The sequence below is a fragment of the Oncorhynchus mykiss genome, chromosome 16 (genome assembly GCF_013265735.2).
Source record: "Oncorhynchus mykiss isolate Arlee chromosome 16, USDA_OmykA_1.1, whole genome shotgun sequence".
Lineage (NCBI taxonomy): Eukaryota > Metazoa > Chordata > Actinopteri > Salmoniformes > Salmonidae > Oncorhynchus > Oncorhynchus mykiss.
Window position 1 is genome coordinate 20,817,343 of NC_048580.1, and position 14,646 is coordinate 20,831,988.

At 42.6% G+C, this 14,646-nt stretch overlaps 4 protein-coding genes across 9 annotated transcripts; 3 read left to right on the forward strand and 1 right to left on the reverse strand.

Annotated features, from left to right (window-relative positions):
* Nucleotides 1-79: 79 nt before the first annotated feature.
* Nucleotides 80-1,709, forward strand: c16h16orf91 (chromosome 16 C16orf91 homolog). The gene is made up of 2 exons (XM_036946476.1): nt 80-287; nt 846-1,709. Exons 1-2 carry the CDS (start codon nt 199-201, stop codon nt 1,171-1,173), a joined length of 417 nt encoding a protein of 138 aa, XP_036802371.1. The 5' UTR covers nt 80-198; the 3' UTR covers nt 1,174-1,709.
* Nucleotides 1,710-3,391: 1,682 nt separating this feature from the next.
* On the reverse strand, nt 3,392-5,829 carry h3f3d (H3 histone, family 3D). 2 transcript variants are annotated; one of them, XM_021565167.2, is made up of 4 exons: nt 5,707-5,829; nt 4,470-4,611; nt 4,218-4,371; nt 3,392-3,844 (listed from the first exon to the last, which is right to left on the reverse strand). In XM_021565167.2, exons 2-4 carry the CDS (start codon nt 4,595-4,597, stop codon nt 3,716-3,718), a joined length of 411 nt encoding a protein of 136 aa, XP_021420842.1. In that variant the 5' UTR covers nt 4,598-4,611; nt 5,707-5,829; the 3' UTR covers nt 3,392-3,715. The 2 variants fall into 2 exon arrangements, with proteins under 2 accessions (XP_021420842.1, XP_021420843.1); XM_021565168.2 differs by having other exon boundaries at nt 5,674-5,780.
* Nucleotides 5,830-6,060: 231 nt separating this feature from the next.
* On the forward strand, nt 6,061-8,824 carry c16h8orf33 (chromosome 16 C8orf33 homolog). 4 transcript variants are annotated; one of them, XM_021565165.2, is made up of 6 exons: nt 6,061-6,253; nt 6,900-7,012; nt 7,122-7,195; nt 7,720-7,810; nt 7,973-8,119; nt 8,408-8,824. In XM_021565165.2, the coding sequence occupies exons 2-6, from the start codon at nt 6,985-6,987 to the stop codon at nt 8,629-8,631; spliced, it is 564 nt and encodes a 187-aa protein (XP_021420840.1). In that variant the 5' UTR covers nt 6,061-6,253; nt 6,900-6,984; the 3' UTR covers nt 8,632-8,824. The 4 variants fall into 4 exon arrangements, with proteins under 4 accessions (XP_021420840.1, XP_021420838.1, XP_021420839.1 ...); XM_021565163.2 differs by having other exon boundaries at nt 6,062-6,253; nt 7,122-7,630; XM_036946475.1 differs by lacking the exon at nt 6,061-6,253 and adding an exon at nt 6,405-6,623 and having other exon boundaries at nt 7,122-7,630.
* Nucleotides 8,825-9,198: 374 nt separating this feature from the next.
* On the forward strand, nt 9,199-14,376 carry anks3 (ankyrin repeat and sterile alpha motif domain containing 3). 2 transcript variants are annotated; one of them, XM_021565159.2, is made up of 16 exons: nt 9,199-9,332; nt 9,628-9,842; nt 9,934-10,132; nt 10,277-10,398; nt 10,491-10,572; nt 10,702-10,819; nt 10,948-11,103; nt 11,253-11,378; nt 11,540-11,655; nt 11,765-11,932; nt 12,057-12,181; nt 12,360-12,501; nt 12,604-12,874; nt 12,996-13,067; nt 13,175-13,266; nt 13,388-14,376. In XM_021565159.2, the coding sequence occupies exons 2-15, from the start codon at nt 9,670-9,672 to the stop codon at nt 13,255-13,257; spliced, it is 1,953 nt and encodes a 650-aa protein (XP_021420834.1). In that variant the 5' UTR covers nt 9,199-9,332; nt 9,628-9,669; the 3' UTR covers nt 13,258-13,266; nt 13,388-14,376. The 2 variants fall into 2 exon arrangements, with proteins under 2 accessions (XP_021420834.1, XP_021420835.1); XM_021565160.2 differs by having other exon boundaries at nt 11,765-11,899.
* Nucleotides 14,377-14,646: the final 270 nt, after the last annotated feature.

Below are 14,646 nucleotides of genomic sequence, written 5' to 3' on the forward strand. Positions count from 1 at the left end.
CTCTCGCTCCATCTTCGCCCACTGCCGGTTACTGGGATTTCCTGTCATCACCATATTTGGTCGTGTGTGGAAACGTCAGCCGGATGCTTCACATTTATACATCCGGTGAAATATCTGGCTCATTGTTATATGTGGAACGAAATGTTACATGACCTGCTTCGAATTGAGGATTTTGCCATGACATGACCATTCTACAAAATGTCGAGAATAGGACGTGTTTTATCTAGTTCGTCACAATATTCCCTGTGTCGTAGGATTGTGATTGATGGTACCAAGACAAAGCTGAGGTATGTACAATATGAGAAATATAGCCAGATAGCTATTTATGTTCACTTTAATGGACAGTGAGTGGTTCAATGACAATGAGTCAAACCTGACAGAGGCAAGCTAGCAAAGTAGTACACATTTGGTTCAGGTTTTAAAATCATCACTCGCATGAGTGTTCCCAATGTACTGTCATTGGTTATTTGACCTTCCGATTTGACTTGGGAGTTCTATTGGAGCTTCCGGCACCTCATATTTGATCAGTTAGGAGTGATTTACGCATTAGTTAACAGGGATTGCTAGTTAGCTACATTTTCTGCGTCAGATCTGTGATCATGAGTAGCTGCATATCTGAAGCTTTTTAAAAAATGAAAAGGGAAAAGATTACATGATTGCTAAATAGCTTGTGTGTTGTAGCCAAAAGATGATAGAATTCACAGCCCAGGCCAGCTTCCAAAGTACATCAACAGGTGGCACTATTGTATTGAATTCAATTTCTTGATATTTTGTAACAGTTGTCACTTTGGCTTTTTAAGTGTTTTTGTAGATTCTAAAAAGGTTGCTTTCCTTTTTCTTTTGAGATTGAACCATATACGGACCCTCTGCTTGACCTCCCATTGCCTGGCTAAGTCAAAGAAACCAGCAGATGAGGATGACGAGGAGTTTAGTCAACCCATCAAGTTCTCGAGCAGTAAAGCCAGTCACAAGACTTGGAATGTAGACCAGTCCCTGGGAAGCAAGTATCAGCGGCCGTGGTGGAAAGTCCTCCCCATCAGTCTCTTAGGGGTGAGCTTCTTGCTGTGGTGCGCACTGAGGGGCGAGACGGTTATTGATGAACAGCTTGAGAAGAATCTCTATGAACAGTTACCTGGCTTACTCTCAGATGAAGAACAAAGCAAATCTAGATAATATTGTGCAATGAAAAAAATGTATAATTTAAGGCTATTAATTTGAGCTAGATTAGGCCATGTCTATGGCATGCACAATTGGTGTATGCTTTCAGGCCGATGAGCAATGTTCATAAGATGTATTGTAATGTTCTGGCTATTGTCCACCTGTGTCCATAAGTGCAGAGGCTCAATAGTTATGGTCCAAAATCCAATTGTCATTACATTGTTCATCAAGATTAGACTATCTATGATGAACATTTAGTTGTCAGTATGGTGTGAAGGTAACATTGAAGCAGTTAATACTTGACATACAATGGCAGGCGCCATTACCAAGCCTCTGCAGAATGACATGTACACTAAGCAAATCTGAGTGAAATGACCCAGTTATATTGAATTATGTTTTGCAGAAATGTAATTGTAGTTCATGTATTTGAAGCAATGCCTTTAGTAGAGCCACTTGTTTTAACCTCTGGTTTTTAAATGTTCTTTAACTGAGCATGTTTGCTTTGTATAAGTAATTTTGCTTGAATTAAAATGGCCTCAATTTAGTCCTAATTACCAGTTTAGGTATACATTTCCATCCAATTGGCTACAGTTTTGTGCAATTATTCTATAATCTCCATTTTCCCCACCAGAGGGGTTTCCAAAATGATTTGAGTAAAATGCTGTGTGGTGTGGCGCACAAAGCATTTTGGCGTTCAAGCTTCCACATACCAAAAAGTTTAGGGGTTCCATCACATTTTCCAATTTTCAACAATAATGGAAAGTGTTGGCTATGGACAGGGTTGGGATTACAAAAACCCGCAACTAATCCGTTACATTACCAGCAAAAATATTGTATTCAGATTACTTTTGAAAAACTAGATTCGAGAACTACTTTTCAATTCAAAGGATGTTTGCAAAAAAATACTTCTCAATTAAATTTAAATCAGCATCGAAAAAGAAGCACATTTTAATTTGTTGCACCTGAGCGAGTCTGACACTAAATGTTTGGTTCGCGGGAAAAGAGCAGGAATATGCATTTGTAGGCTGTTTGTTCCTTATGACAAACCGGGGCGTGGGTTTTACGTTTGACATATACTTCAGCTAGAACACTCCATGTTTAGCCATCCTTAACCATCTGCATCCCGCATAGCCTGCTGGGTAACGTAGTCTAAATGTTAACACACAGCCCAAGGTATATCTTCCGATGGTGCGACTGCTGCGGGCATCCAAAGATTATCCAATTTGAATAAACGCTTGGCGGTAAGGATGACAAGTGTAGCCTAAGGCGATACCGATATCACTTGATCTACTTAGCACACGACTGCACTCTGCTTTAGCTATTTGCGGATTGTGGTTGGCGGTAAACCCCATGTTTGAATTCGATCACTGAACTGCCTCATACCAGTGACAAAAGCGCTCTTGCAACAGCCGAACAGTGCGGATCCCAGCATATTGAATGAGGCTTTTATTGCTCAAATTCATGCAGATAAATTCCGTAGGCCAAATGGACACAACAAGTCCGGTATAGCCTCAACGTGGTTAAAACAATGTAGCTTTGTTTAATCTGAGCCTGGTTACATTTCTAGGGTTATCCCTGTTTTCTACCGAAGAGACGGGGCGTCCATTTTGTATCTGCCCTTTATACAGCTGCATATTTTTTTAATATGTCGCCAACAAAAAGCATGCATTTGCTATAGGCATAATGTAACATGGCATTCATTTTCACATGTGTAGAGCACTTAGTCCTTTGCCTTTAACCTCAATGCTATTCGACGTAGTAACTTACGTAGCATATCGCATGGGGTTTACAGCAACGTGGTTTAACTTCATGCGTAAACGAGCTCAACGCATTTGTCGCAAGTCTTTGGCCCGACCGAATGAATTGAGAGCAAATTAACCCGTTCTGTTCAAGATTGTCTTCAAGGCAAGTTCCGTATTAGCATGTTCTACTTTCGGCTTGGTATACCAGATGAAAGTATTTTTGGTTATGGAAAATATCACAGCGGTTTAGAAAATAATGATTCTCTACACTTTTCAAAACAGAAATTGTGAATTTCAGCAACCAGGAAATTGCTGATGGACTACATTTTATAGACAAAAAAAACACCATGTCAAAGAAATTGTTAATTCTGCAAAGTTGCACATGAACGTTACAACGCCTGGTCAATGACTACTATCCCTCAGTCAAGGTATACCAAGAAAGTATACACTATCAGCCCAGAATGTCCATAGAGGGGGTAATAAACCAAACATGAGGTAGTGGAAAGTTTATTTACAATAAATGGCCAAAATGAGATTAAAACAGTTCTACTCCACATGACTCATGCACATTACAAGATGACCTGAAAGTATCAACCATTTCTAAAATACACTTTCAAAACCTGAGAGGTTAGGAATGTTTGGCAAGACACTTGCTACTTCTGTACTATAAATCACAAGCCTTTATCCTACCAATGAGACATTAGAAAATTAATTGAAACTAGTACATACTAATTCATAGTTCAGAGAAAACACAGCCCCAACCATGCCCGCCCACCTAGTTACCCTCCAAAGAGGGAGTTCAAAAAGTGTTCATATTATGCACGCTCGCCTCGGATTCGCCTGGCCAGCTGAATGTCTTTGGGCATGATGGTGACCCTCTTGGCATGGATGGCACACAGGTTGGTGTCCTCAAACAGGCCAACAAGGTATGCTTCACTGGCTTCCTGTATTTGGAGAAAACAAGCATTTCTCAGAAAAGTAACAATTACATCTTAATTTAAAGGGATACTTAGATTGTTTTATGTGCTCTTTAATTCCCGAGTCAGATTAATTTGTGTAGACTATTTGTTTTTCCAGTATGAAGGAAGTTGTGAGCTAATGCTAACTAGCCTTAGTGCTATGACTGGAAGTCTATGGTACCTACTAGCATACTCCCGAAGTATCCCTTTTAGTGCAGCAGCAAACCATAAGCAAGTCCTCTGGCTCAACACTTTGGTTGGTCCAACATTTAAACATGGGTAATTCTAAAATTAGCACCCATGTGACTAAACCTAACAAACTCAATCTGTTCCCAATCCAAATCATAAAGTTACTTGCCTGCAGAGCGCCAATGGCTGCACTCTGGAAGCGGAGGTCAGTCTTGAAGTCCTGGGCAATTTCACGGACCAGACGCTGGAAGGGCAGCTTCCTGATCAGAAGCTCAGTGGATTTCTGGTACCTACGGATTTCTCTCAGAGCCACTGTACCCGGCCTACACAACACATTTAAAATAAGTATCTGCAGGCCAGTCAACATTTGCCCAGAAGTCCAACACTGCAGAAAATCGAGAAGGTCCAGGTGAAGTGTTACCTGTATCTGTGAGGCTTCTTCACACCGCCAGTAGATGGTGCGCTTTTCCTTGCAGCCTTGGTGGCCAGCTGTTTCCTGGGCGCTTTTCCGCCAGTGGATTTACGGGCGGTCTGCTTAGTACGTGCCATGGCTCACTTGACTTCTGAAAATACATCAAATTCAAATGTGTAAGGAACAGAGTGGCAATAGTATTAAAGTAAGCGCAGTATGATCCTTAGTCAAGGTTACTGAAGGCCAGCAAATTGACCCGTTGAGACCTGGCTAGTGTGGGTGCACTAGATTATTGCAGTAGAAAGGTATCAATTGGCATGCACCTACAGTCAATACCGACAATAGGCTAATATTAGCTTCACACGGGCCTTATACTAACGCCGCCAAGCTAGCTACCGCAGCTAGTAGGAAACGACAGCCATGATAGAAGAAAATAAAGCACCAAAATGACAAATTGAGATCGGCATTGTGTAGTTTCATAATAACGTTCTGTGGAAAATAGAATTGTAATCGTGTGGAATATGCGATAACTAGATATCCACTTGATAACTGGCAAGTCGGCTAGCCAGGAACAGGACATGGTTGAACACACTGGAAGCAGGGCGCCAACTATCTGAACCAGTGGCGGGTCAATTGAAACTAACGTTAGCTATGTAAAATGTCTAGTTGGAATAGCTAACTACCCACGGCGTGGTACTAAAACCACCATCAAAATCAGTAATTAACTTCTCATTACTAGATTGTTAAGGGCTAACCAAACTGACCGCTTGTTCAGAAATGTGCGCACCAACAACTGTTAATCTGCTATTCAAGCCACCATTACGCGGCTTGTAACCTACACGTTTCGTTTATCTTCAAAGATGCCAGGCAGCTGCCCATTTTGTAACATGGCGCCTACAACGAGGAATCATATTCCCATTGCCACACAATGGCCTTCAAGGCCTAGTTGAGGTAAATTACCGTACTCAACGAAAATCGTAGAACACACAGCACAATCAAAACGAGTCGCTTGTATGTCGCAAATCGTAAACATTAAACACGGTATGCTAGGTAGGTACTATAGTTAACTGTCGAGACAAACTAGCTCTGTTTTACAGTAACGTTAGCCAACGTTGGCCAGCTAACAACAAAACCTCGCTTGATAGTTTTGGCTACCTACATAATATCAAAACGAACATTGACATAAAAACGAACATTGACATGAACCACACACCGCATTAATTTAGATAAAATCTTCACTAGCTACCTCTGTGACCAAAACAGACGTTTAACTGTTTTTCAAATGCCGTCTTGAACCGCTTCCGTGACTGTTCGTTAAGCGGAAACGGCACATTCTATTTATACTTTTTTTGTCTGATTTGTAGACCTGCCCACAAACATCAGCAAAACGCTTTGTATTGGTCAAACCACAATGACGCAGTCTTCTTTACAAATTGAATCACATTTCTAACAAGTTTATCCAAGCGAAATGTGAGACTAGTTTAACGATAAACAACATACCGGTAAACAAATTAAACGTAACACTTTAGTTAATTTTCAATCTAGAAAGTGGCATCTGGCAACAACAAAAATATGAAAAGCGGAACCAAAAGTATTTGGAAACTTTGCCGGTTCGGAATAACGATGGACGTGTACACAATGCTTGATACATGCCCGGTTCATACATAGCCACAGTTAGGATTAGTCACACATGTATTTGATACAGCTCAGTGATGCATGCCTGTCGTTTCGAAGAAAGTCTGCCAAACATTTTTATTTGGTTGCTTGAAATAGCGTTGTGAATCTTTTCAAAGGTGAGCATAAAGGCCTTTTCTCACCAGGTCCGTTAAAAAAATCAATACGACGCCATTCACACCAATTGTGAAATATCGTCCTGCTGCAATCCGGCCATTATTTATTCGAAACAGGTTTGATTTTTGCGTATTTTCGCTTTCCAACAAAATATGTTGACCAATAGGGATTGTTATCAGGGACACGTGATCTTTATCACAAAGGTAAACTTGTCTGACAGACTGATCGTGTTCGTGTCTCAGCACAGGGAAGTATATGATAAACAGCATGTAAAGTTTTGCTTGTTTTATTTTTTTTAAACCCCATCATCATTTGACAAACTGATTCTAGGTATACAATTGTGTCTAGACATGGCAACGCAAGCACATTGAGGGAAGCGCAGGAAACTGCTTCCCAGCGAGCATTGCCTACACTCAGCAGCCGTAGCGAGGTAGACCTAGATAGACCTAGAGCTATAGGCTAAGCTTGGTGTTATATCATTAGCCTATATCGTAATAAACAACAATTCGTACAAAAAACGCAACAGACTTGGTGAGAAAGGGCCTTAGGGGTGCAAAAACAATACTTTGATCACCCGCTAGTTACACTTTATGTCATGTTCAACTATGTCATGATGCCATGTTCAGCTTTGGCATAATATTTCTGCAGCAATCTACATATCATTTGAGAGAAACAGAAGTTATATGAGTGTCTTCAGAGTTGTCATCTGGAAATAGCTGGTGCTGAGTGAATCATGACAGAGCATAAGACACTGGTCATAGGTAGGACACAAGTCATTACAAGAAATTCCTTTACATTCTTATGCATTGTAGGATGTTTTAATAATATGTCTCTGCATGTGCTTGTATTTGTGTCAATGTTTTGGAGCAGACTTTGAGCCCCGGGTGAATGACACTGCCCAAGGCGAACAGAACCAACAAAGCAGAACAGAGAAACAACTCTGGGTACGCAGTGAAAACTCTTTCACTTTCAACTTCTTCCCTGATGGTGCACCAGCAGCACAGGGGGCAGAAACTGCCCTTTCAGATGTGAAACACCAGTTTGCAGGATTACAGACAAAAACATCCACCGCTTCTACAGAACAGGGTTCTGGTTTTGCATTCAACTTCCAAATCCCTGTTAGTATACCAGGGGAGATGGAGAAAGAAATTGGCACACCAGTACCCTCAGGGGCTGTAGCCCTGAAAGAGCCCAAAGAGGAAAAGCCTCAGGGCCAGAACGCTCAACAAGTAATTAAAGCACCTGAGCCAACCACATCTTCTAAAGCCAAGAAAAATAAGAAATCTGGTCATAAGAAAATTGCCAGCGAAGGACAGCAAAAACAGATGACAAACTTGACAGACACAGAAGGGACTCGTGGGGAGGATGGCACAATGCTGGTGGGTGATGGTGTTGTTTGAATTTAATATTTACATTTGATTCAGTGTGGCTGGTGTATATCAGTTCAACTTTTGGTTGTATTTTTCAGACTACAGAACAGCAGCTGAAAAGAGAGCTGGACTGGTGCATTGAGCAGCTGGAGTTGGGCATGGCTACTCTGAAGGCTACGCAAAAACAGAGTGGGTGTAGTTTAGACTCTATAATCCAGTTGATCTCTGAAGTGTACGATAAACAGTATATTCAAATGTGAGATGTTCATAAAAACAGTGAAGCAGTAGATTGTTATGAGATGCATAAAACATTTGGTGTGGGATTATATCTTGAGTCTTTGCTGTTTGTAGAGGAGGAGGCCTCTCGTGCCCTTAAGACGCTGCGCAGCTCCAAAGCCCCCCTGGCAAAGAAGAGGCAGGTGATGAGGGCCATGTCTGGGGACTACAGGAAGAAGATGGAGGAGGAGAAGCACAAGCAGTTCAAATTGATTCATGCTGGTGAGTGGAGCGAGAGAGAAAGTCAGATATTAGTACAAATCACATTTTATTGGTCACATACACATATTTCGCAGATGTTATTGCAGGTGTATTGAAATCCTTGTGTTCCTAGCACCAACAGTGCAGTAATATCTAACGATACAGCAAGACAAATAGAAGTTCAAATTTAAACAGGCTTGAAGTGAAAAAAATAAACATGCAGCTTACACTAAAGTCAGACCAGAAATACTGCAAATGATGATAGATAGAAATATGTGGTAACTAAGTATTTATCTTTTTATATTACAGCAATGACATCGGCTCAGGTCAAAGTAGTGGCAGACCCTGCTAAGAAGTCTATTTTCCACAGGAAAGTGGAAGGTAAAACAGAGACTCTACCCTTAAAATTAAATGCAAAGAGTCAACAAGCGAATTTACAGGCACAGACTCCAAACACAAGTGTGCTGAACCAGGAAAACTCAACTTTTGTCTTCACTCCTGCTAATGAAGAGTTCTGCTTTAACTTCCTCTGATTTGCTCTGGGGAAGTATTTGCTCAAGAAATCAGTCTTACTCTATAGAGGAATACAAATGAAGCCATTTTTAAAGTTCTTTGCTTGAATGCTCTCCATCTGAATAATGGTTTCGGTTGATTATAATGCTATTGGTTGTGGTTTGATTAAGTATTGTAAACCTTTTGATTAATAAAATTGATTATTTGGGTAAATATCTGCATCACGCATGAATTCATTGAAGTTACATCAATCTACGACCATCTCTTCATTTATTGAAACTGAAAGGTTAGCATTATCCAGCAACAATGGTCTTGAGTTCAGGAGGGAGAACAACGTTACAAATGTGCCCATGGGGCAGCTTCAGTGTGTACTATTTCATGCCATAGTTTCTCTTGCTACTTATTTTGTGTATCTCTATCAATCAAATACTGTATGACTGGGGTAAATATAATGTACATGATGAGGTTCAAAAAGTCTTGACTGGGGAGAGTTTCCACAAAACCCTGACTGTTTCTGGAGCTAGGAGTCATGGGAAATGAAGTTACCCACCCAAATGTTTACTTTAGGCATTAAGTTCTCAATGAAAAATGACTACAACTACCAGGAATATTGACTGCACAACTTTGGGCAGTCACCCGAGCAAATGTAATTGTAACACAAGCAAACGAGAAGTCTTGAAGACTAGGCAACTGAAGAAAAACTCAATAACTAGTTTTTACGGTAAGTTTAAATGCTTAAACTATTGCTTAAACTGTTGTTTCTCCTGTCCAACAGCTCTGTTAGTTTTTTACTTTATTCGTGTATTAAAATGGCTAGATAAGCTAGCTAACGTTAACGTAGCTAGTTAGCTGTTGTTAGCACCATCCAAAAAGGGGCTACAAATTAGCTTAGCTAGCTACATGTCAATGACAGAAGAGTTGGCTTCAACACATATAGTATGAGACCAGGCCAAAGATTGCTCGCTAGAAAACATTCCTCCATGGCATCCTTTTTAAATTGGGTATCTTGTGTGCAGATTACAGCCGTGCAGGGGGAGCTTGCCTGGTCTGGGTTGAGAATGTCGGAGTTGAGCGACGAGGCGAGTGAATCGGAGCAGTTTGGTGTCAGTCTCTCCCTGTGGCTAGGGGATATTAACACTTTAGTACGACCTGAGGAATTGGATGTTCCCCTCGACCTCCACACCGCCTGCTCTATTGGCCAGTATGATGTGGTATCAGAGTGTATTAAAAAGTGAGTACCTCATCAATTGTGTTTGTGAGAGAGAGAGACTGGATGCTTCTCAACACTCATTGATAGTAATTTCCTGCTATGTCTTTTTTAGAGGGGAGGTGAATTTGGACAGCAAGAACATTGGTGGCTGGACTCCTCTGATGTATTCCTCATATATTGGGCATGACAACATTGCTAATCTTTTGCTGGAGGCTGGAGTGAACGTTAATGCCACCACTGGCAAAGGTCTGACACCCCTTATGCTGGCAGCGAGCTGTGGGAATGAAAGCATTGCATACTTCCTTATGCAGGTCAGATTTACTTTTCTGAATCAACAATTGTTAAAATTTTCACCATAAATAAACTTTAGTTTAGGTTTAATTTTAGTGTAATGGGTGGTGGTGGTTTTATTGTACACTATGAAACAATTTCCTAATTGTTTTATCTCCCAAAAGCAAGGTGCTGAATTGGAGCTGAAGGACTCTCGAGGCTGGACAGCCCTGTACCACTGCACCAGCACTGGCCACCAGCAGATGGTCAAGTTCCTGTTGGATAGCAATGCCAATGTCAATGTGAGGTGAGTATCGTCAGTCAAATTAATACAACCACAACCATCTATGTCCCACTATTCAATCATGAGGTGTGTAATGACATGTTTCTCACCTGCAGAGAGCCAGGGTCTGGCTTCACTCCGCTGATGGAGGCTGCTGCTTCTGGACATGAAATCATTGTACAATGCCTCCTTGACCATGTGAGTAGGTTTCCATTTACTAGTATTTACAGTACTGTCATTTTTGTATGTTAGTCTCAAATACATACCTGATGCAAATCTGTTGAAGGGGTACTAAACCTAGTTTGTATATGATAAATCTGGTCTCAGGGTGTCAAAGTAGATGAGCGGAATGCCAAAGGAGAGACCGCCCGTGCCCTCGCTATGATGTACGGCCACACAAAGATCGCCAGCCTCATTGACATGCGCTCTCCTAAAGTCAAAGCAGGTGCAGCGGAGGACTTTCATACTAAGAAGATTACTCTTTAAATCTGATACCTTTTTGTACCTCAAGTTTTGGAACAATTGTGGTGGAGCAGTTTAGGTTCTCATTGCACCTACATTTGTCCCCCACAGGACACTTTGAGGACCTGAGCTCGTCGGAGGACTCTGACAGCAGTGCTCCCCCCAGACTGAGTCGCTTGAGTCGCAGCCGAGCCAAGGGCCCCAGCATCCACGATGGGCCTCAAGCCATCGCCAAATTCAGAGTGGGAGGCCCCAGCAAACACTCAGGTAGCGTTCTTTAGGTTACTTCTCTATTACAGCTGTATCTATTCCACAGAAGAAGTTGAAATGGTTGTGCTGAATCCAATTACTGCTCTGCTGCTAGATACTGTCCTGTTGGACCTTGTTTGATATAGCTATTATTCACATTCCTATAGAGCCAGCGGTTGCGCCCCCGGGATACATTGCATTCCGTGATGTCGGGGAGCAGAGTGAGGGCATGTGTTTCCGTGACGTCACCTCACCTATCAACGAGCTGGACGGTCAGAGCAACAGCAGCAGAGGTATGGCTACATAGTTAAGCACTCTTAACCGTTCACTTATTTGTCACTAGATCGTCCTAGAACAGCAGCAACTTTACACGTTTCCTCTACACAGAAATACCAGTCTACACTTCTACCCATTCCGCCATGTTGCTAATCCAGCTGCTGTGATTCCGCTATAGATGAGAGCCCCTTCTTTGATAACGACATGCCCACCATGAGGAGCAGCAGTAGCAGCAGCGAGGGACTTCCCCGCGTGATCGGACTTAGCCGGGAGGGCTCGCTGGAGAGTAACGAGGTAACCACACACGGCACGGTGACTGCACATTGACGCATTCACATACCACAATGGTGATTCCATTGAGCCCTTTTGTCCTCCATTCACAATGTACCTTTGTCCTTTTTAGGACTCGGATCAGGCTAAAAAGAGCTGCTCCCGCCGCGCAAACAAGGGTCATCACGGTAAAGGCAAGGGTCGCCATGGTAGCAGCAGTGAAACGGTGCAGCCCGGTGGCCCAGGGAACTGTGGGATGCGCTCGCCTGTAGGTGGTCGTCCCAACTATGCAGGTCCCAAGGCACGTGTCAGTGTTGTTGGATCACTACACATTCATGAATATTTCATGCTGTTCAGTGAGTTTGTGTTTTTCCCTCGAGCAGTGTCTGATCTATACCTGACCTTTGACCCCTGCCCTCTTGTAGGATCTGGCTGAGTTCCTGGAGCAGATTGGCTTTTCCAAGTACCTCCCCCTGTTGGAGGAACAGGACATTGACCTAAGGATATTCCTCACCCTCACAGAGAATGACCTTAAGGAAGTGGGAATCACGTAAGTCGCCGTGGTCTCTCACGTACCTAGCTTTGGCTCCGAAGCCCTCACTCGTAGTGTCTGTGACATATCCACATTCTATCGTCTACTGACTTTCTGTCCATCTCAGACCTACTCTAGGCACTATAGAATATCGCACATCTCTCCATTCTGATTTACTTAGTTTTCTCCACTGCAGGCTTTTTGGACCCAAGCGCAAGATGACCTCAGCGATTGCACGTTGGCACAGTAGTGCCCGGCCACCTAGTGATGCTCTGGAGCAGGCCTACGCTGACCAGCTGGAGGCTGAGATGCAGGAGATGGCCATTCAGCTACATAAGGTGTTTACACGATAAAGAAGCAAAAACAAACCAAAACCTTATTTCTAAACCACTTCATCGCTCCTCTCCTCGCCCAACCCCTCTTTCTCCTCTCTGGTGTAGCGGTGTGAGGAGGTGGAGGGCCTGCAGGGCCAGATGTCTCAGGAGAAAGAATTGCGCACAGTGATGGAGGGATGCCTGATGGAGTACAAGATGGCCTGGAGGAAGGTGCACACAGAGCTGGTAGACAACCACAGGCTGGCCCAGGACATGAATGCCGTGCTAGAAAAGGCCCGCGCCTGCCGCTGCGAGCTCCTGTCTCGCCTCAGTGCCGACGGCAATGGCAGTCCTTACCGCGGCGACGGAAAACTGAAAGGCGATACTGGTGGAAAAGGTGGGTGGCCGTGAGCTGCATTGTTGGATGACGGGTCATTTGCATGGGCACAAAACCAAATATCCTTCTGCCACTCCTTTGGAAAGCAACTTATTATTTCTCTTCTCGTTCTTTCCCTCAGGTGGAGAAGGCTTGAAGTCCACCAGTATCTCTGAGTTAATGACAACACTGGATTCGTATGAAGAGGAGCTAGGTAGGACACACTATCGCAGGTTTTCAAATCTATCCAGTGCTCGGATGCTAACCATTGTTATGAGAGCTACTGTTGTCTGAGTGTGTCTGGTTGTTTGATCCTGCCAGGGGAGACCCTCCAGGCTGTCCTGCAGAACCTGAGAAGACTGAGTGTCCCAGAGAAGGTCACAGACAGCTGGGAACAGCCTTAGGCAGTACTGGTGGGTATAGACGTTAGGTGCTAAAGCAAACCATCAACATGAATGGCTAACCATTCTTTAGGTAGCTAGGACCCAATCAACATGAGTAAGAAGTTCTGGGTCTCAATTCTGTCTTCAAAAGGCTTCCTGACAATGCTGACGGAGGGTGAACATGCCACCCTGAACACACTCAATGGACTGGGAGTGGGCCAGACCAGCTGGCCTGACTGGATACAGTGGGATGAGGACCAGTGTTCCCAGGCGCTCCCGAATGGGACAGGGGTTGTGGCCTCTAGCCTGGCCAAAGATGGAAGAGGCCATTGGCAGCTACTGCAGGGATATGACAAACGGGCAAGGGCAGCTGTCCCTCACATGCCTGTGCTGGTGATGGTGGACTGCCTCAGTTGAATTAGGAGGTGCAGTCGGGGGAAAGCTGATAAACCAGCAAAGCTGTCTGGCTGTAGATCCTATACTATATGTATGAGACACATGCATGCTGTGATCAATGATGCAGCCAAACAAAATAAAGATCACTCATGTTTCTAACTAACCTGATCTTTGACATGAAGAGAATAAATGTACATGAATTGATCATTTTAGATTTTAAAAAAAATATGTTTTGTTGCATGTTAGTGTCATCCTGCTGAATGTAACCTCCCTTGTTAATCTTTCACCACGCCTGTGTTACTGTCTTCTATAATGTTTACCTGTGTTTTGTGGGATGATTTTTTTTCAAACTTTCCATTTTATTGTTCATGTTCATATGTTAAGTATGACTTCGGTGAATGTAGTGTGTAATCAAAAGCGCAATAAATGTTGTCGTGGCAGTCTAAAACCTGTGCATTATTAGGTTAACTTTCCAGGCAATTTTATCTTAATGGTAATTTCTCAACATTGTAGTATACCAGTCTTACTTTCATTATTAATTACATGTTTAATTAAGGTGTAAGCACAATTTAGTCTGTGTAATCTATTCCTTTTCAAATTCTAGTTCCGTAAGCATTATGGCAATATGTCCCATTCAAAAGGTCACTCACTGACTGGTTTATGATACAGCTGAGCTTCAAAATATTTTATTGCCATAGAAAACAGTGCTGGAGATTCCTTTCTGATGAATAAAGGCCACATCATCAAGACTGACATCTTTATCGCTATTTACACACACAAATTATCCATTTAGAAGAGCAAACTGTTCCACCCAGCTGAGCAATACACTGAATAAAAAATAATTTAACATTTCAGCAAATATACAGTACCAGTCAAAAGTTTGGGCACGCCCACAAATTCAAGGGTTTTTCTTTATTTTTACTTGTCAACTTTGTAGAATAATAGTGAAGACTATGAAATAACACATGGAATCATGTAACCCCAAAAAGTGTTAAAACAAATATTTTAGATTTT

Coding starts and splice junctions, on each gene's coding strand:
- c16h16orf91 (XM_036946476.1), top strand. CDS start 199: ATGTCGAGAATAGGACGTGTTTTATCTAGTTCGTCACAATATTCCCTG. Junction 288..845: donor GGTACCAAGACAAAGCTGAG/GTATGTACAATA, acceptor TTTTCTTTTGAG/ATTGAACCATATACGGACCC.
- h3f3d (XM_021565167.2), bottom strand. CDS start 4,597: ATGGCACGTACTAAGCAGACCGCCCGTAAATCCACTGGCGGAAAAGCG. Junction 4,372..4,469: donor AAGAAGCCTCACAGATACAG/GTAACACTTCAC, acceptor TGTGTTGTGTAG/GCCGGGTACAGTGGCTCTGA. Junction 3,845..4,217: donor CAGCCATTGGCGCTCTGCAG/GCAAGTAACTTT, acceptor CTCCAAATACAG/GAAGCCAGTGAAGCATACCT.
- c16h8orf33 (XM_021565163.2), top strand. CDS start 6,985: ATGACAGAGCATAAGACACTGGTCATAG. Junction 7,013..7,121: donor GCATAAGACACTGGTCATAG/GTAGGACACAAG, acceptor GTTTTGGAGCAG/ACTTTGAGCCCCGGGTGAAT. Junction 8,120..8,407: donor GTTCAAATTGATTCATGCTG/GTGAGTGGAGCG, acceptor TTTATATTACAG/CAATGACATCGGCTCAGGTC.
- anks3 (XM_021565159.2), top strand. CDS start 9,670: ATGTCGGAGTTGAGCGACGAGGCGAGTGAATCGGAGCAGTTTGGTGTC. Junction 11,656..11,764: donor GCTCGCTGGAGAGTAACGAG/GTAACCACACAC, acceptor TGTCCTTTTTAG/GACTCGGATCAGGCTAAAAA. Junction 11,933..12,056: donor CCAACTATGCAGGTCCCAAG/GCACGTGTCAGT, acceptor GCCCTCTTGTAG/GATCTGGCTGAGTTCCTGGA.